This window comes from Rousettus aegyptiacus, unplaced genomic scaffold (assembly GCF_014176215.1).
Source record: "Rousettus aegyptiacus isolate mRouAeg1 unplaced genomic scaffold, mRouAeg1.p scaffold_m13_p_1, whole genome shotgun sequence".
In the NCBI taxonomy this organism is placed as follows: Eukaryota; Metazoa; Chordata; class Mammalia; order Chiroptera; family Pteropodidae; genus Rousettus; species Rousettus aegyptiacus.
The window spans coordinates 154,512,069-154,529,049 of record NW_023416284.1 but is presented as its reverse complement, the minus strand read 5'-3'; the positions used below and the strand labels follow the sequence as shown (position 1 = coordinate 154,529,049).

Here is a 16,981-nt window from a genome sequence, read left to right as displayed (position 1 = left end):
TTTAACGTGATGACCCCTACTGCATCTTTACTTTTGTCTTCCTCTAGCCCCTTCACATGGTACAGAAACATTCTGTTTGCTTTTGAAATTTCTTGGCAATGTTAAAGTCCTCAAAAATGATTCACATTCCACAAAGAATCATGTGTAATTTTTTCTTAACATGGATTTTCCAAACTCAGATATATAATTCACATTTGTAAAATTTCTACTGCCTTCAAATTGGTCCTTTGGAATTCAGACCATCTGTGGGTATTGGAAACGGGCTAGTTAGAAGCCTTGTAGCTCTGAGAATAAATTTCAGTTATGCTGTTTGTTAGAAGACTAGTACTTTGTCTTTTACTAAAGTATGTGGGAACTCGTGTTTCTGTATTAGCATTCACTCACTCATTCTCAACTGCACATTGCTCTTGTAATTGAATATTAACTCCCTTATTTGTGCACATAAGCGTGGATTTTGAATATTCAAAGTGAGAGGCTGTCTCCTAAAGTAACCCATTATGCTTCATTGGATGGTCCTCTAAGGAAAGTGGTACATTGGCTGCAATATATGAAATTGTGGGCTCCAGAAGCAATGTCAATCCTAAGTAACTTCACCTTGTAATTTTACCATTAAAGGAAACTCTGGGCTTCCTGTTAAATAGCAATTTAAGTTTAAATGTTCATGCCTAACACTGGGAACTCTTCCCAGGAGGTGTATGTAAGTTTCTTTTATATTGATGAAAAGGAGAGAATGAAGAGGTGAAATACCAATTCTTGAGAAGCCAACATGGTAAAGCATATTTATCTGGATCATTAGTGTATGAACTGACAGTTAAAGCACTTGAACTCTTAGAGTGATAACATGATTCTAAAGAATAGTTCATCAATTTCTATGATTTCTAAAACTAGGAATAAACATGAACTGTTATCCACAACTCATTTATTCAGTGACATTTTTCTTAAATGTGTGATGCATACTTCCCTACACATCCCAGAGATAATCAACAGCAAATATGTTGGGTTTCAACCTCCCAGGAAGCTTCCAGGTATAATCTGAAACAGAACCCCCTAGGAGGAGGGTTGTAAGAAACCAAAGAAAAGGCAGAAGCTTGCAGATTGGTAGGTGGCAGATTTAACAAGCAAACCAGCTCTCAGTTCTTGATGACTTCTCCTAACAGCATACTTTATATACTAGGTTAGAGAAAGAACCTCAAATATGTGGCATCTACCATAGTAAATAGCTTCAAAAATGAGTTGTCATTTCATCCAAACATTTTGTTCTTCATGAGTATAGATAAAGGCCCAAGGAGAATGAGATCTTGATAGCAAAAAGAAGAAAATAAAATATTTGTCTGTCTTTCTTAAAGATCTGTTAACTATTGATTGGACAAATGGTCCTTTTTAGTTTGAGAAAGAAAAATCGCCCTATAATTTTGATATTTTAGATTATAGAATGTTTAACAACCCAGTTATGCATTTGAAACCGTGAGCCATTTCAATAATTTAAATATCAAACATCTTTTCCCATTTTCCTTCAACCTTCATTTTTATACCACTATTCTCTCCTTGTATTACCTATATTTTTTGTAATTCTTCTCTCTAGTAATTTATTCTTTTTGTTTCTTTCTCTGACTCCCCAATTTTTTTATTTAATAAAATTTATTTTTGTTAAATTGAATTTATTTTGAATTAGGACCTCTTTCCTGTGCTCTGTATATTGTGTCATTGATGACAACACTGTCCCTAACAGGAAATAGCTGTGCACTCTTGGCATTTCAGTAGGGTCATTTGATTTCCAGCAGAAGTGATGCCTTTCTCTCCAGGTAAATAACTCCACCTGTGTTTTTTCCTATTCCTTCTCACATGTTCAGGGATCTTGATACCTTAATTGCCTCCCCACTTCCCAGAGAGTTTAAAGTTCCCTGATGGTTATTGCTGAAAACATCTTGCAATCAATCAAAAGAACCACAAGGGCCAGTCCAGCCATAACCTTGGTTATTCATGGGCCGAGACCAGTAAAAAACAATAGGCTTCCTTCTGTTTGCATCTTAATTTCAAAATCATGTTCACAAATATTACCAGAGACTCTCTAGCTATCAAAACAAATTCTCTTTTTATTTGATCCTTATTTTTAAACATTCTTTTTCTTGACATTATTGAAATAAACATTTTTTTAGCCTGTTCTATTAATCAATATTTTTCTTGCTAGAATGACAACTTGATGTTTTCTGTTTGTCCTTTGGAAAAACTTACACTTCCAAATGGGACTTTAGAATCTTCAAAGCTCTTCAGGGGCCATTTTTTCTTCCAATGTCTACTCAATGTTTTCATTTTAAGGTCCACAATTATCTCAAACTCAACATATATTATAGATTTAAATTAAATTATATTAAAATAAATTTTGTTTGTCAGGTCCTCAACCTGTCATATATGAATAAATAGCCTTCTTCTTCCTCTTCTGTACATGTCACACAAATCTAAAAATTCTATTACTATCTTTTAAAAGTCTAACTTATTATTTTCTTTCCATATCTGTGAACACTTGCCAAGTCTGAGACATTATTATCTTACAATTAGAATATTTCAGTGACAATTTACCTGACTTTTACGTTACCAGGATAAACTCTATTTCCTGACCATCATGGAAAGTTTTAATCTCTTCAAAATATTGCTGTGTATCGGAAGCTAAGCAGGGTTGGGCCTGGTTAGTACTTGGATGGGAAATTGCCTAGGAAGACCAGGTGCTGTAGGCATAAAAAACAAAAAAATAAAATACAAAAATAAGGGATTGTAAGATGACAAGGTCCTTGCAATCTGTAAAGTCAACCAAGGGTTATCTTGACTAAAAAAAAAAAAAAAAAATCAAGGTTAATTATTTTGATCATAATTTACTTTTAAACAATTTTAAAATTTTTATTTTTATTTCTCATTAACACCAATGAGACTCTGCTGTCCTAGCCAAATTAATGCGTAATCCTGTGAGAATACTTAATTATTTACTTACTTGGCAGTTTTCTTTCCCTCATCCTTTTATGATCTTGCCTTTAAGTCTTATATATATATATCCTCTCTCCTTAAAAATTGCCAATATCTAAAACTCAAATTACTATACCCTTTATTTAAAATTTTTCATGTAGCTTTTCTAACCAGAGTTGGATGGTGGTGCTAAACTCTCATTAAACATACATGCAATAAATAAAAAGAAAGGATGAGTGATGGACTTCAGTAATTATTTGGAGAAATATTTTCTCTCATTTAATATTAGACTGGGTGTTGGTCACTCCCTAGATTATTTAAAGTCTGAAGACAAAGTTTAGCAGAAAGTATTTGCTTAAAAGTACACTTCTGAATTTTTTCTCAAATTACTTGATTTAGGACTCTCTGTTGAAGATTCCTTCTTTTTGGAAGTATTCTAATTTACCATTGAAATAAATCTACATTTTAGAAACTGCCATTTTTATTTTTAAAAAAACTAGATTCTCTTTAAAGTTGATTATAAAGTCTTCTGATTTTGACATCTGCAGTACTGTAGAACAAAAAAGACTTCATGAGTCTGAACAATTTTATGAGAATTGCTACTTATTTGGTTTAGAATTTCAAAAATATAACAGTGATTTTTTTTCAAACGCCTTGTCTTCTAATCATTATTCATTTATTCACGCAAAAAATTTACTTTATGGCTTCTCAATGCTAAGAACTGTGTTAGAGATTGAGAATACGAATAAGAATAAGCCAGTCTTTGTTCATAGTTGTCACTCCACTATTCTTATTATTTTATATTTTCATGGGACTACATTTACACTTATAATTGTTTTTTATAACATTTCCTAATTGGGTAATGAGATAAAAGAGGTGTGTATGTTTACCATTTTTCAGAAAAACGATCAACAGAATGGTGATGTTCAGAGACACTACTTGCTAATGTTAGAACAACAGGATTTTTTAAGGGCTGAACTTAGATCATGGTGTTCTATTTTTAATGAGGAAGCCATTTCCCATTCTATGTGTAAGTTGCAAGTTAGGGGACCTACCTTTAGTTTAATTTTTAAGACTGAAATTTTAACTGGGAAGTATGGCTGAATAGTCAGATTCTGTTTTCTTATAAAATGAGAAATATCTTCTTTTCTCAAACTCTTGACTCTTTAAAAAAACTTAAAAAAAAAATTGCATAGAGAGCCCAAATCAATCCAAAGGAAATAAATCACCCATATCGGGAAGGCAGTAATTTTTCCAAATTATAGCATTTATTTCAAAAAAAGCATCATTTTTCTACTTGAGTTCTAATTGTTCTAGGAAATGTACATGTCTCCTAAGAGAATTAGTACAATTTGGTAGTCAGAATGCTTGCTTTAAAAATATTATTAAAGAAAAGGGAGTAATTATTCAAGGGAAGACTATCAAGGTAAACCTCACTAATAAAAAGAAATAAATAATCAAGAAATTTGCTATCAAAACATAATATATGCAAATTTTTCAAATACTTTTATCTGTGTTCATAGTCTCTGATTTTTTAAAGGCTCTATAAAGGTAGAAAGGGACCTGGAGTGATCAATGGGGGTTGCCTCTTTGCTTTAAGCAGGTATATCTAAGACCCCTCTAAGACATATGTCTCTATCTGGCATCCCCGGGAAAGGGACCTCATATGTTCCCATGATATTGCACTTCATTGTTTTGTTAACTGTATGGCAGGAGGCTTTTTCTTAATCTAAATGGAATCAGTCCTCCCCTTAACAGGTCAGGTATTTTTTAGAGTGAAAGGCCAAATGATCTGTGTCTCATTCAAATTCTTTTTTAAATTATTTAAATAAATTGATACCTCGATCTTCAACTCTAAATTCTAAATCGTTAAATGCTTTAAAAAGCTGTCTGTCATTCTTACATGCTCTATCTAGACAGCTAGATGATGCCATGAAGGGGAAATGCACATTACTCTAATTGTGAATATTCTGACTGATGTTTCCCAGTCACTTTTTTTTCTATGCTTAATTCTCTCTAAACAATATAGGGAAAGCTGATTCCACATGTAGAAATTATAGGTAGATTTTGACTTATACTTAATTAAAACGTCAAAACTACTTTTTCAAATTAAAAAATGCCTAGAATGGTTTTAATGGAAGTGATATTCTGTGTTATTAAAGATTAAGAAAAAAATCAAGAGACTTTTAGCAAATATTAAATAATCATTTTTTTCTTCTGAATTAAACTCTGATGCTAAGATTAAATTAGAGGCTACTTAGATTCTAGAACACAATATGTTGCTTAAGGATGAAGATTTTGTGGGGAAAAAAAGTCTAGCTAAATTATGCTATCTATTGTAAATGATGCTGCCAGTTTATTTAGATTTCAACCTCTAGCAATAACAGATTATTTTGATAAATTATTCATATTTCTGCATTATGCACCTTTGGCAATTTGCATATCTGGTCGCAAATAGACCCTCCTTTCAAGCTTCAGTCCCCTCGGTCAGACAGGATGGCTCAAGGCTGCTTCATGATTAATTTCATCTCAATAGGGTAATTATCATACTGAAATGAAGCAATGCCCCTGAGATATGCTGGTACATAGTCTGGAGGTACAATTACAAGAGGCTTATCTTAAGAGCTTTTAAACATGTAGTAACTTTTAGCTTGAATGTTAACCTTTCTCCGTCTTGGGAGTATTTACATCTAAAAATAGTATTGAATTTTATAAGACTAGTAAACAATAATTTAGAACTTGATTTAGCAGCTCTTTGGATTGCACGATAACTTTAACTTTTCATTAGCTTTTCATTAGTTTTTAGTATCTTATCAAAAAAGAATATATACATTTTGAGAGACCGAGGAGGCTTTATATTTTATATTGTTGGTTCAAAGTTTAGTTGCTGAATAAATAAATATTAATTTTTCTTCTGCTTAGTGGAAAAGTCATTCAACTTTTCTATACTTAATTTTATTTTTTACTTAAACACAGTCTAAATGCCTCGTACTATTACAAGATTAGAAGAGATGGTTTTTAAAAAAATGCTTCTGTTTTCTTATTAAAAGATTAAAGAAAGTAAGTTCATGTTATACTCTTAAAAGATAATTCCTGTATTTCCTAATCCTTGAAAATTAATTTAAAATTTGTTTGAAATAGTGAAATTCTGCAAAATCCCCAAATGCAAATCAGTCATAGGGTATTTTAGTGAAAGTCAAGTTCTGAAATTTAAAATTAAAACTCTTTCTACATAATACATGATCAACATTCAAAGAAGAAAGTGTTTGAATTAGCTTTGTATCATATTAAAAATGAAACAGTTTTCTAAATTTAAAGTCTCACTTCAAACTGTCTCATTTGTTACTTTTGTATTTAGAGTTTTTACACAATAAATTTCTTACATGTTTATTATTAAAGAATTTTTTCAGCATTTTGCTAGGTGCTAGTGTTATGAAGTTGAATAAATAACAGTCACTGGTCTTAGGCAGTTTATAGATTAGTAAGATGTTAAGAGTTGCATAAGTAAATAATTAAAATATGATTTCACATTGAAATAAAAATCTGTACTGCCGAGTACAGTAGGCTGGGGACTGAGAAGTAAACAGGGTTCATTATAATCTATCACCTACTTTATCACCTGCTAGTACTCATTCTCCTTCCTCTGTCAGCAGACATTTCCCTTCAACTGGGGCGTGAGGAATGGGGGTGAAGCATCTTTCTTATTTATTTTGCTATTTACCAAAGGGAAAGAACATGTGATTCATGGATTGTTCATTGTTTCTTGTGAAAAAGCAAATGATTTCTGTCAACTTATTTAAAAAATAAAAATAATAAATACAATGATTTACTTTTTTTGGTGTAGGCAATTGTTTAGAAAATATTTAAAATATAAGCATGATTTTCTACAATACCATTATTCTTCATTCACTATCCATTAGCCAAAGACCAATACTGGACTCAGAGTACAGCAGTCTGTTTCCTGTTAAAGTTATGTGAAACATTTGAAAACTCAATCAGATTAGATTTCACATGAAGTCAGAGTATAAACAAAGCCCTAAAGATAAAAAGTTCGTGATATTAAATTAATAGTTAACCTGCATGCAAAAATTTATTCCTTATCAAAATATTTGCAGACTCATAGTTTTTTTTTCAGTTTTTTAAATGAGACTATTCTATGCTTATTAAATCAGAAGAGACTGAAATATTTGTTTTATCTGATTCATGACAATTTGTTTATAAATACAACATGTCTCAGGAGCCTAGAAACACTCACTTCTTTGATCGTTTCCTGCTAAAACATCCCCAAGTGAATTATGCTGACATTTTAATTTAGGTCCATCCTGTTTCTTATTTTGCAGTCCAAAATATTATTTATCAATTTCAGGAATTGTTATAATTCTAATTGAATTTCTTATCATCTTGTGTTTTTTTTAATTGCTGTATTTTATTTCAAAAATATAACTATACAAATGATCAAATGAAAACTTGAAAAAAGATAGAATTATTTGATACAATAAAATTTTTATTTAGGATTCAGGTATTGGAGGTAGTGAGCAATACAGAGGAAATAAGACTAGCCATCACTTGATAACTTGTTAAATGGATGTTGAGAATATTGAGCTCATGATACTTAAAAATATTTTTTTTGTAAATAGTTGAAATTTTCCCTAATAAAAAATTAGTTTCTTTTGCAGCTGAATGTAATCAAAAAGAGGCAGAAAAAAATACTTATAATGAAAATTTGTCTGTATGGATTTGATGTGTTTTCACTCTTATGCTATTTTGGGTGTGACCTTCCTAGCATTACACTAATTTTAGTCTGAGTTGACTTTCTCCTTAAAGTCTCGCATGTTTTAAAACTGAAATGCTATACACAAACAGATGTCAATTCTGATCACCTCTGTATCTGTCCTCGACGGATTTGAAGCCAATATTTTTGTTGAGTAGATGCAAATTGGCAGACTTGTTGAAAAGCATTTGGTTTTAAATTGTTACTTTCACATAATAGTTTGTGAATTAATATAGATTGACTTAAAAGCTTGGGAACAGAGAAAGAATAGATGGAATTCTGAGGGCCAGAAAACATCTTACTGCTATTATCTTGAGACTTATCTCCCATGAAAATCATACTTTTGCATGTCTGTAGAACTAACCCTTTAAAATAACACTTTTTACCTGAAACAGAATCTTTAATGCATTGGCGCACATTAGTAGATTAGAGGGATTTTTGGTTTTTTTTTTAGAGGGCAGGTAACTAAGGCATAATGGAAAGACGAGTCCACAGGAAATGAATCCTTAAAACATGTCCACTCAATGTGCACACAGCCAGATACAGGATAAGGGTATTGAGGTTTTGACTGTTGAGAGATGACTGGGCTGTCATCTGTCAGAATACTCAAATAGGGAATACTGAACAGTAAGGGTAATGATCTGACTTTTGATCACTGAGGAAGAAAGCAACTGCCAGAGAAACCAAATGATTGATGGGAGAAGCAAGAAGGCCCTAAGAAAAGCTCTCCATAATTCACAATCGTGTGCATTGAGTGGTCCAATAGAATCAAGTGTGGAGGGGTCAGTTAGGATAAGCAATCTAGGAGGATAAGAAGAAAAAGAGAAGAGAAGAGGAAAATCAACAGTAAAAATTTAAGATACTTTACTGACAGCAAAGAAAATGTCTTTTATTAAAAAAGAAATCAAGAATTACTCTATGTTGAGATCTTAAGGAGTGTAACATACTGAAAAGTTTAGAATAAGTTTGGTCATTTTTTGAATCTATTCTTTCATCTTTCATCTCCTTTTTTATTCATTGATTACTTATTAAGTACCTACTAAATGCTAGTCATATCTGTGTGGGTTTAGAACAATACTTAGAAATATAGTAGGTAAGAATTCAACATCTACAGACATAAGTCTTGACTAATTATTGAGACCGTCTATTCTAGGTATGACAAAGGTAGCATAGTTAGCCTAGAGTTTTCCTTCATAAAAAAATAAAAATTAATAGTAAAGCAATCAGATAAAGTGAATTCTAAATTTAATTTAGGCAAATGCCATTTTGTCTGCAGAAATAAATATAGTGATGAAAATCATATATGAGAATCAAATAATATTTCTTTATATAAAAGCAGAATAAAAAATTAGCATTTTCATAATCCTAGTTATGATATAAATGAATAATCATCTCACCAACAAGAGGTAAGGAATGAATTAGAAATAGAACCTCTTTTGTTTGCCTACAAAACAAAAAACATGGAAACTTTGCTTATGGTTCTTTTCTAAGTTATTCTAATGCAGTCTTATTATTTTATAACTCTAACTAGAATTATAACATTTAGCAAGGTAATTAACATTTGATGATAACTAAAGATTGAATATATATGTGTATCAACTACTACATTTATATATAGCTAGTCCATACACAGAATAGGTCCTAAATAAATATATGATGACTGAATGAGTCAAGGTCAATGTCTAAGAAAAATTACTAAATATTCCTTCCCAGGTTATTAAATGATAAGTCAATTATTGAAAACCGTAAAGAAAATCACAACCCACTACTTAGTGAAATGTGAAATAAGGCATTGCTTTTTGCAATCTATATTTTCCCTTTTATCTTTTATACTAATTAAATGACATTTAAATGTTTATCATATGTGCTTTTTTTGTATCCTGTTTCTTTAAAGAGAAAATTGTGAAGAAAGGAACACACACACACACACACACACACACACACAAACAGAAAAATATAAGACAAAAGGGAAGAAGGATTTAAAACGAAACTTGTTCATTCTCTAACAAGACATTTTGTTACCCAGGGCCACACTGACATTGAAGGGCACCACAGCCAAACAGAGTGGCATCTTAAGTCAAAGACTGAAGCTGGAAATGGGTCGTTCTGGGCTTTATTTTGATATTGGTTGCTCAGAGATCTTCACAGAACCACTTTAAGTCTAAGTGTTTCATACATCGCAAAGGGATGATGATCATACAGAAATAATTTACAAAGAATTCTGAGATTTTCAAATTCAGGGAGTAAACAAATGAAAAGCATTCCACAGTCAGTTAATAGTGAAGTGAAACATCTGGGGAAACTTTATTTTATGCTGTTCTTTAGCTGAGTCATTTTATTTTTGTCTCAGTAAGCCTATGTCTCAGAGATTCTCCCTAATAATTGTGTTCATTTTTTTAACAAAAATTATGAGTGCCAAGGATGATATTTTTTGTTTTTGTTTTTGTTTTTGTAATGTTGCCTTAAAAATTTTTGTTACATATCTTTTTGATATAGTACTTCATGGTAATTTACTTATATTTTCTCATTATAAGAGCCAGGGAAAGCCCCTGAAACCAGACAAGGGACTATAAAGGTTTCAGCACAAGGTAAGCAATGAAACCCTTTAAAAAGTCTATTTTTTTCACTTACATACTAGCACTTTATTGACAAAAGCAAACGCTGTTTATTGCAGAATAGCACCATCTGCTGGGTTATTACAGAAAACATTGTGTTGTTCCATGAATATACACATTTCAAGTATTCGGTAATTAGAGACAGCATTACTGAGACATGACAAATTTGCAGAGGAACCACAGAGGATATAAGAATTAGTGTCTTGTCTGTAAGCTTCAGTCATTGAGCTTTTACTTATATTTCTAAAAATAAACCAAAGATCAATTGATATATAGATGGACAGACAGATGATAGATATTAATAGATGATAGATAGAGATATACAAATAATATACACATTTCCCGACACTTTCAGTTATACCTTATAATTTGTGTCATATTAGAAAAATATGTCAGAATGTTTCAAGGTTAATATTACTCCATCTATTTACCAAACTGCAAAAATTGGGTTCCAGATATGACTACAAAGTAATCACCCTAGTCCTTATGAGCCATTTGAGAAAATCTATTTTATCACTTCCTAATATATTTTGTGTATTAAAATGATTTTCTTTAAAAGAGCTTTAGAAAATATTGATTCTTCAAGCCAGCAGTTTGGGAAAAATATTTCTTTAAAATAATTTTTCTACAAAATTATTTTTTAACTAGCACCTGTAATCACGTGTTTTGAGAAAGGTATTCTAACTCCATTGTTCCCAAGTCAACAAAGTGGAATATCATGAGTTATGTGATGTTTATTCTTCAACTATGAGGAGCAATTTGATGAAAGCATAATGAAATGGTACTAGTGTTCTGCCTATGTCATCTATGAAAACTTTACAGAACACATTTATGAAAAAAATAGGTAAAATATTTAGTCAAGAAAATCTTTACTTTCTCTTCTAAGCTATGTTATCCAATATCAACTGATAAAAGAGATACATTTATTTAGGTGGTGGACATTTTTTTCTGAGCAGAAAGCCCTTGTAGCAGACTCCTCAAATTTTTCTTTTTTTTTTTTTTTAAATTCTGGACCCAACTACATTCTGAATCATTCTAGTAAATATAGGTAAAATGGTTGGGTAATTGCCATTTGACCCAATGATGTTGTTTATAAGCAATATATGCTAGAATAGCTGAGAGCTATGATACATTTTTAGTTTTCATTTGATCATCAGGTTGTTCAAGAGAACTAATTCTTCTTTAGAAGAGTTCTGATAGAGGATGTAACAAATATTGTTGAAAGGCAGGGCAACTATTACTATTGCTTTTGTGTTTTTTACTCATGAAAATGTCCCTCAGTGTTAATTCCTCAAGCGGATGACTACTAGCTCAAGGAATCACTATGGTTAATGTATATATGTTCTCATAAAAACAAAACAAAACAAAACAAAACAAAAACAAAAACAAAAACAACCACTCTAAGATATATCTGTTTTGACTGAAACTTCTAAGGGTGTGCTGGATGTGGAATTATGATTTGTTGTAGTTTAGTGCTTCTTCAGCCTCATAGTACAGGAGTTTGAGGGGGAAGAAATTGAAGAAATACCTGGAAACTTGCTTCAAATTTGAGCTTGGGGGCCATGGACTCTTCACCTTTATGTTCTTACTACAGAGGACAAAGCAGCCTCAGCACTTATTTTTTCAGAATAAAAGATTCACTGTTGAGTTAATAGTGATCTAGAGTTCCAAAGCCTTCTTAGAACTATCCTTTTAAGGAAATTAGATGAAAGTATTGATTAACACAGTGTACAGGGCTAAACACATTCTTACTAATTTGACTTATCTCTGTGGCAATGTATTTTTCTTTGTATATTTTGCTTTATGCTTATATCTGAATTTTAAAAACTTCTTATGAATTAATATATTCAGGTTATTTGCTTAGTGCAGATTTGGATGGATTAATTTGTCCATAATGACCACTGAGCTTAACAGTACATAGAATACAGTCTCATATTTCCAGGAGTAGTCTGAGGAATGGTCATTTAATATGTTTTAACACTTTTTTCTTTCCTTTATTTCAGCAGCAGCTAAAAAAGATGAAAAGAAAGAAGGTACATTTCATGAAAAATTCCACTAAGCCTTTTGTGTGAATAATTTACCAATATCCAGAATTGGGTTTTAACTGCCATATTGTCTGTATTTCCTTTGTATGACTGGATCTATTATGTGCATATATTTTGCATGAATGTGATTTTTTTACTTCACCTCACATAAAAGGTACACTATTTTTTAAAAGTAATTTTATTCTAGTCTTTCTCAAGATACAGGGCATATAACGTAATATCTCAAAATTCCAGGCCTTCTATTCCATTAGTAGTTTTATAAAATTTTAAAAATATGCAAAATGCAGACCCATTTTCCTGTAGTAACTACTGAAATCTCTGATGCTGACAAGCAACTGACATTACTTTGTTCTATTAAGTTACAAAGAAGTCATAGTCCATCTACCGTATACTACTCTCCTTTGTCAGGATATCCTGATATGAAGACAAATACTCCTTGCTTTCAAAAAAAAATGATAAAATTAAATAGTCAAGGAAGAGTTTATTCAAGACTACTGCAAGGAGTGTCAAGTCTATTGCTACAGGAAAAATTGCACTCTCAACTCCACTGAAACAAAGGTGTGAATTTTTAAGCCCTGGGGTGAGCTAATAAAAAAGTACTGGAGCATGTTGGTGGGGTTGGATTTGCGGGGTGGTGACAGGCCACCTGTGTTTGCTAATTGCTGCTCATTGAGGTTAGGCTCTTACGCTCTGTTCCCTGTGGGAACAGAGACTAAGAGAGAAGGGCCCATCTCCTTTGATGATTACATTTGAATGAGATGTCTCAAGGGTCTTGAGAAAGATATTTCTGAGTGTAGAAATTTATGTTTCAAAGGAACAGAAAAATAATTTATAATTACAAGTTTTCTAAAGTAAATGTTCTAATAAAAGGGAGTCAGAGAACTATAGTCAAGAAGAAAGCTGTCTGAAGTTTAGTCAAGCTGAGAGAAATGTTAAGGCTGTCTTGATCACTGTGATTCTATTTGAAGAGATGCTTCTAATGCACCCTGACAACACTTAAGGTATCTAGATAACACTATTGTTTATTAATCTAGGCTTATTTTTTCAGTAAAAATAGCATGTAGATATAAGCAATCACTTCTAACTTTGAATATGACAATTATATTTTAATTAGTGTTCACATGATCTGAGAAAAAAAAGAAAGCAAGTGTTATTATTTTATATTTAGTATCTGAGCTTTACATAATCATGATAGCTTGAGTGAGGGTCAGATTCTGCTTCTGTTAAACATGAATCTAAGAATCAATAGACATGAGGAGACAATATTTTAGTTGTTCATTGTTTGTTCAGAGAGAGAAAAATCATAGAATCATGATAAAGTTAACTAAGACACATTTATGTGTTTATTATTTCAATAGATTGAAATCACTGTTAATTCCCCCATATACACACAACAAATATTTCAGTGTATTTTTGAAATTATATGAATTATATGAAGAACATTGTGGTGAACATACAGAGATAGTACAAGAAAAAAAAGTATTAAGTTTCTGCCACAGTTTTTAACAGATAATAAGTCCTCAAAAATGTTAATCTTACCTCCACTATTTTTTCTTTGGAATAAATAACAATGTGCCATTTGATTTAGGTAAAGGAATAATATAACAGTTATTTTTTCCATTCATTGGTATTCATGCCAATGTATGAATTAAAAGACTTTGCATATATAAAATCATAATCTAATTAGAATTGCATTGACTTAAGCTTTATATCTATATTAATTCTCATTGTTATACTTCCAGAGTTTTTTGTTATATTTTCTCTGGATTATATGCCTTTTTTTTTTTTTTTTTTGAGAAATTGTGGGTGTTCAATATACAATAATTAGAAGAGCTTGGGGAGATTTGCTCATGGAGATTTCTGTGACCACGTGTTCACCACCAGATGTAAAACATATGCCCTTACTATTTATTAATGTTCTCATCATTTCTATCATCGTTATTAAAACTATTAGTTCTAAAGAGTTTCATGTATTATCTCTTATCTCTTGTTTGGAAAAGTTTTATAATTGCTAAAATTATGATATTTAATTAAAAAGATAGCTATCAAAAATAATTTTTTCTTTTTATCATCATAGAGACAGGAAACATATCTTTCTTCAAATAAAGCAAATTTATTACAAACCACCAGATACGATTTAGATTTTCAACATTTATTTCACACAAAGTTTATTTCTACTCACATTCAGACTTTTCAGATATAGTTTAAAGGCACTATGATTGGCAACGTTTCTGGGGAAAAAAGAGAATCACGAGGGTTTTATGAATTTAATTAGAATTTTCTTAAGTTCTTTTGTTGGTGAATTTTAAAATACAGAAACAAAACTGCATAACAATTTTCTTATTATTGAAGACAATTTGTGCATCCTGCAGCAAAGGATTTTTTACGTTAGTGAATTCCGAAGATGTGATTTTCATATTAAGATCTTATCCATCAAGTCTCTTTTAGAAACTTTAACAAGAGAGACCCTTGACTCCATGAGATTTGCCCATCAATTTTACTGTTCTTGGGAGTTTTGGCATCAAAGCAACCATATCTTAGACTGAGTGAAGTGACATTGTTGAATAACTGTTCTATTGAGGTCCTGCTTTGACAAATCTTTTTATACTGAAGTTTCCCCTGTATGCCACTCTCCCTTTCAGATACTTTCCTCATTATCTATTAGCACACATTCTCTCTTACTTCCCATTAGGTGTTCAAAGTCAAAGTCCCAATAAAATTGTCCTTTTTCTCTATACAATGGGCTTATTCTTTATTTCTTCTTATGTAATCGCCCCACTCTCCTTATAGACAGCAAGACTCAAATTCTGGTATAAGCTTTAACCTCTGTTTTTCCTTTGCCCCTAACATTTAGTCCTTCAGAATTGTTAATTTGATTGAACTCTCCTTTGTTTAATCCTTCCTAAAATAATTAGAAAAACTCATCTTCACTCACAGCTTCCTTTCTTCTAGTTGTGACGCATTGTCATTTGTGACCTCTTATTGGTCTTGCTAACTTTTCATGTGAACCTGGCAGTGATCTTTGAAATTAAAGGTTCTCAAAATGTGGTCAAGGGACTCTAGGGTTCTCTGAGACCCTTTCAGTGGTTCTGCAAAGTCAAAATAATTTTTGTAAAATTATAAAGTCATTGCTTGCCTTTTTCACTTTCATCCTCCCATGAATACACACTGGAGTTTCCCAGAGGCTACCTAATATGTGATATTGCAACAGATCGAATACTTAAGCAGATATGTAAATCTAAACTGTCTTCTCATTAAGTCACATATTCATAAAAGTGCGAAAGCCACTCATCTTATTTTTTTATTAGAAAATGTATTGGTAGTAAAAATATTTGTTAACATGTAACAGCTTTATTATTTTTAATAAATAAACAATTATATATTTTAAAATTTTCTCAGCTTTAATTTTTAAAATTACAAACAATTGCTAGAATTTATATAAATAAAAGCTCTTTGGAGTCCTTTAGATTGTTAAGAATTTAAAGGAGTCTTGAGATGCAAATATTTGAAAGTCTCTGACCTAAAAAATTATTCTTCCTATAATATTTTCTCTAAATATTTTCTTTCAAAATATTGAATTGTCTTCTTGAAACTTTTTATGTCATTTAAAATTTTTAAAATATTCATTGGCTCCACATTGACCATAGAAGGTAGTCCAAGGACTTAACCTAAAATTCAAGTCCCCCAGGTTTGTTTCCTGATCTCCTATTACACATACACGTCTAGGCAAAGTCAAACCCAAAGCCTAAATAATTCCACATTTAAAGATACAATGAGCCCTTTTGAGACTGAGGCAATTAGTTACTTTCATGATCAGCTAAAGCTAGCTAAAACAGGCAAAGGTGGCAGCTCTTTATGGTCTTTGTCTCAAACACCAAAAAATATGTCACATAAAGAAAAGAGGCCAAATAATGCAGCACACTTAGGGACATTTTATTGCTGAGGAATCTATTCTGGAATACAGCTAAATGATTATGGTCTGCTGCTCTACTGCAAAGGGTTCTAAGAAGGAGAACTCAGGTGGTGATGAGAAGAAACATCTCATGACAGCCTCCCAGAAGAGAGCGGAGACATGTGAGAGATGACCTCAGAGCAGCTACTCACAGGCCTCCCAACCTCTTATGTACTAGAAGGATCACAAGGCATCCTGTCGAGACTCAAATTAACTGCAGTTTAAACCTTAGCCTTCATGGCCTGTATGACATGTGCAAGGCCACCAAGGAACCATGATAGAGCCTTTATCCTATGCTCCTGTCCAGTGTCTTCCTTTACATATATCATACACCTCATCTGTACTAAGTCACTCTCAATTTTACTATATAATGTGCTATCTTGCCTTTGTTGTGCCATTATTATAAGTGAGTTTACCCTTTCTTTTTCCTCTATAAATATTTACTGATTTTAGGGTTCAGAAAAATTCTCCTTCCTCTAAGACATCTGTCTGACCTCCCTACTTAAATAGGTTTTCTTTCAGTTATAATTACCCATCAGAGTTTACCTATACCTACCCTACTCTCATCGATGTCTTGCCACCTTGTACTTCATACTACTTGTGCTCATTTCCCTTCTATTCTGATTGACTCTAAGGCTTTTGA

The 16,981-nt window shown here is 31.8% G+C and overlaps 1 protein-coding gene across 1 annotated transcript in view; it reads left to right on the top strand.

The window, feature by feature from the left end:
• The window catches only part of TRDN (triadin), a 227,335-nt gene that overhangs the window by 185,932 nt on the left and 24,422 nt on the right, over positions 1 to 16,981 (top strand). The window contains exons 13-14 of the mRNA XM_036221435.1: positions 10,261 to 10,314; positions 12,345 to 12,374. Coding sequence (XP_036077328.1) covers positions 10,261 to 10,314; positions 12,345 to 12,374 — 84 coding nt within the window. The remainder of the gene's footprint in view (positions 1 to 10,260; positions 10,315 to 12,344; positions 12,375 to 16,981) is intronic.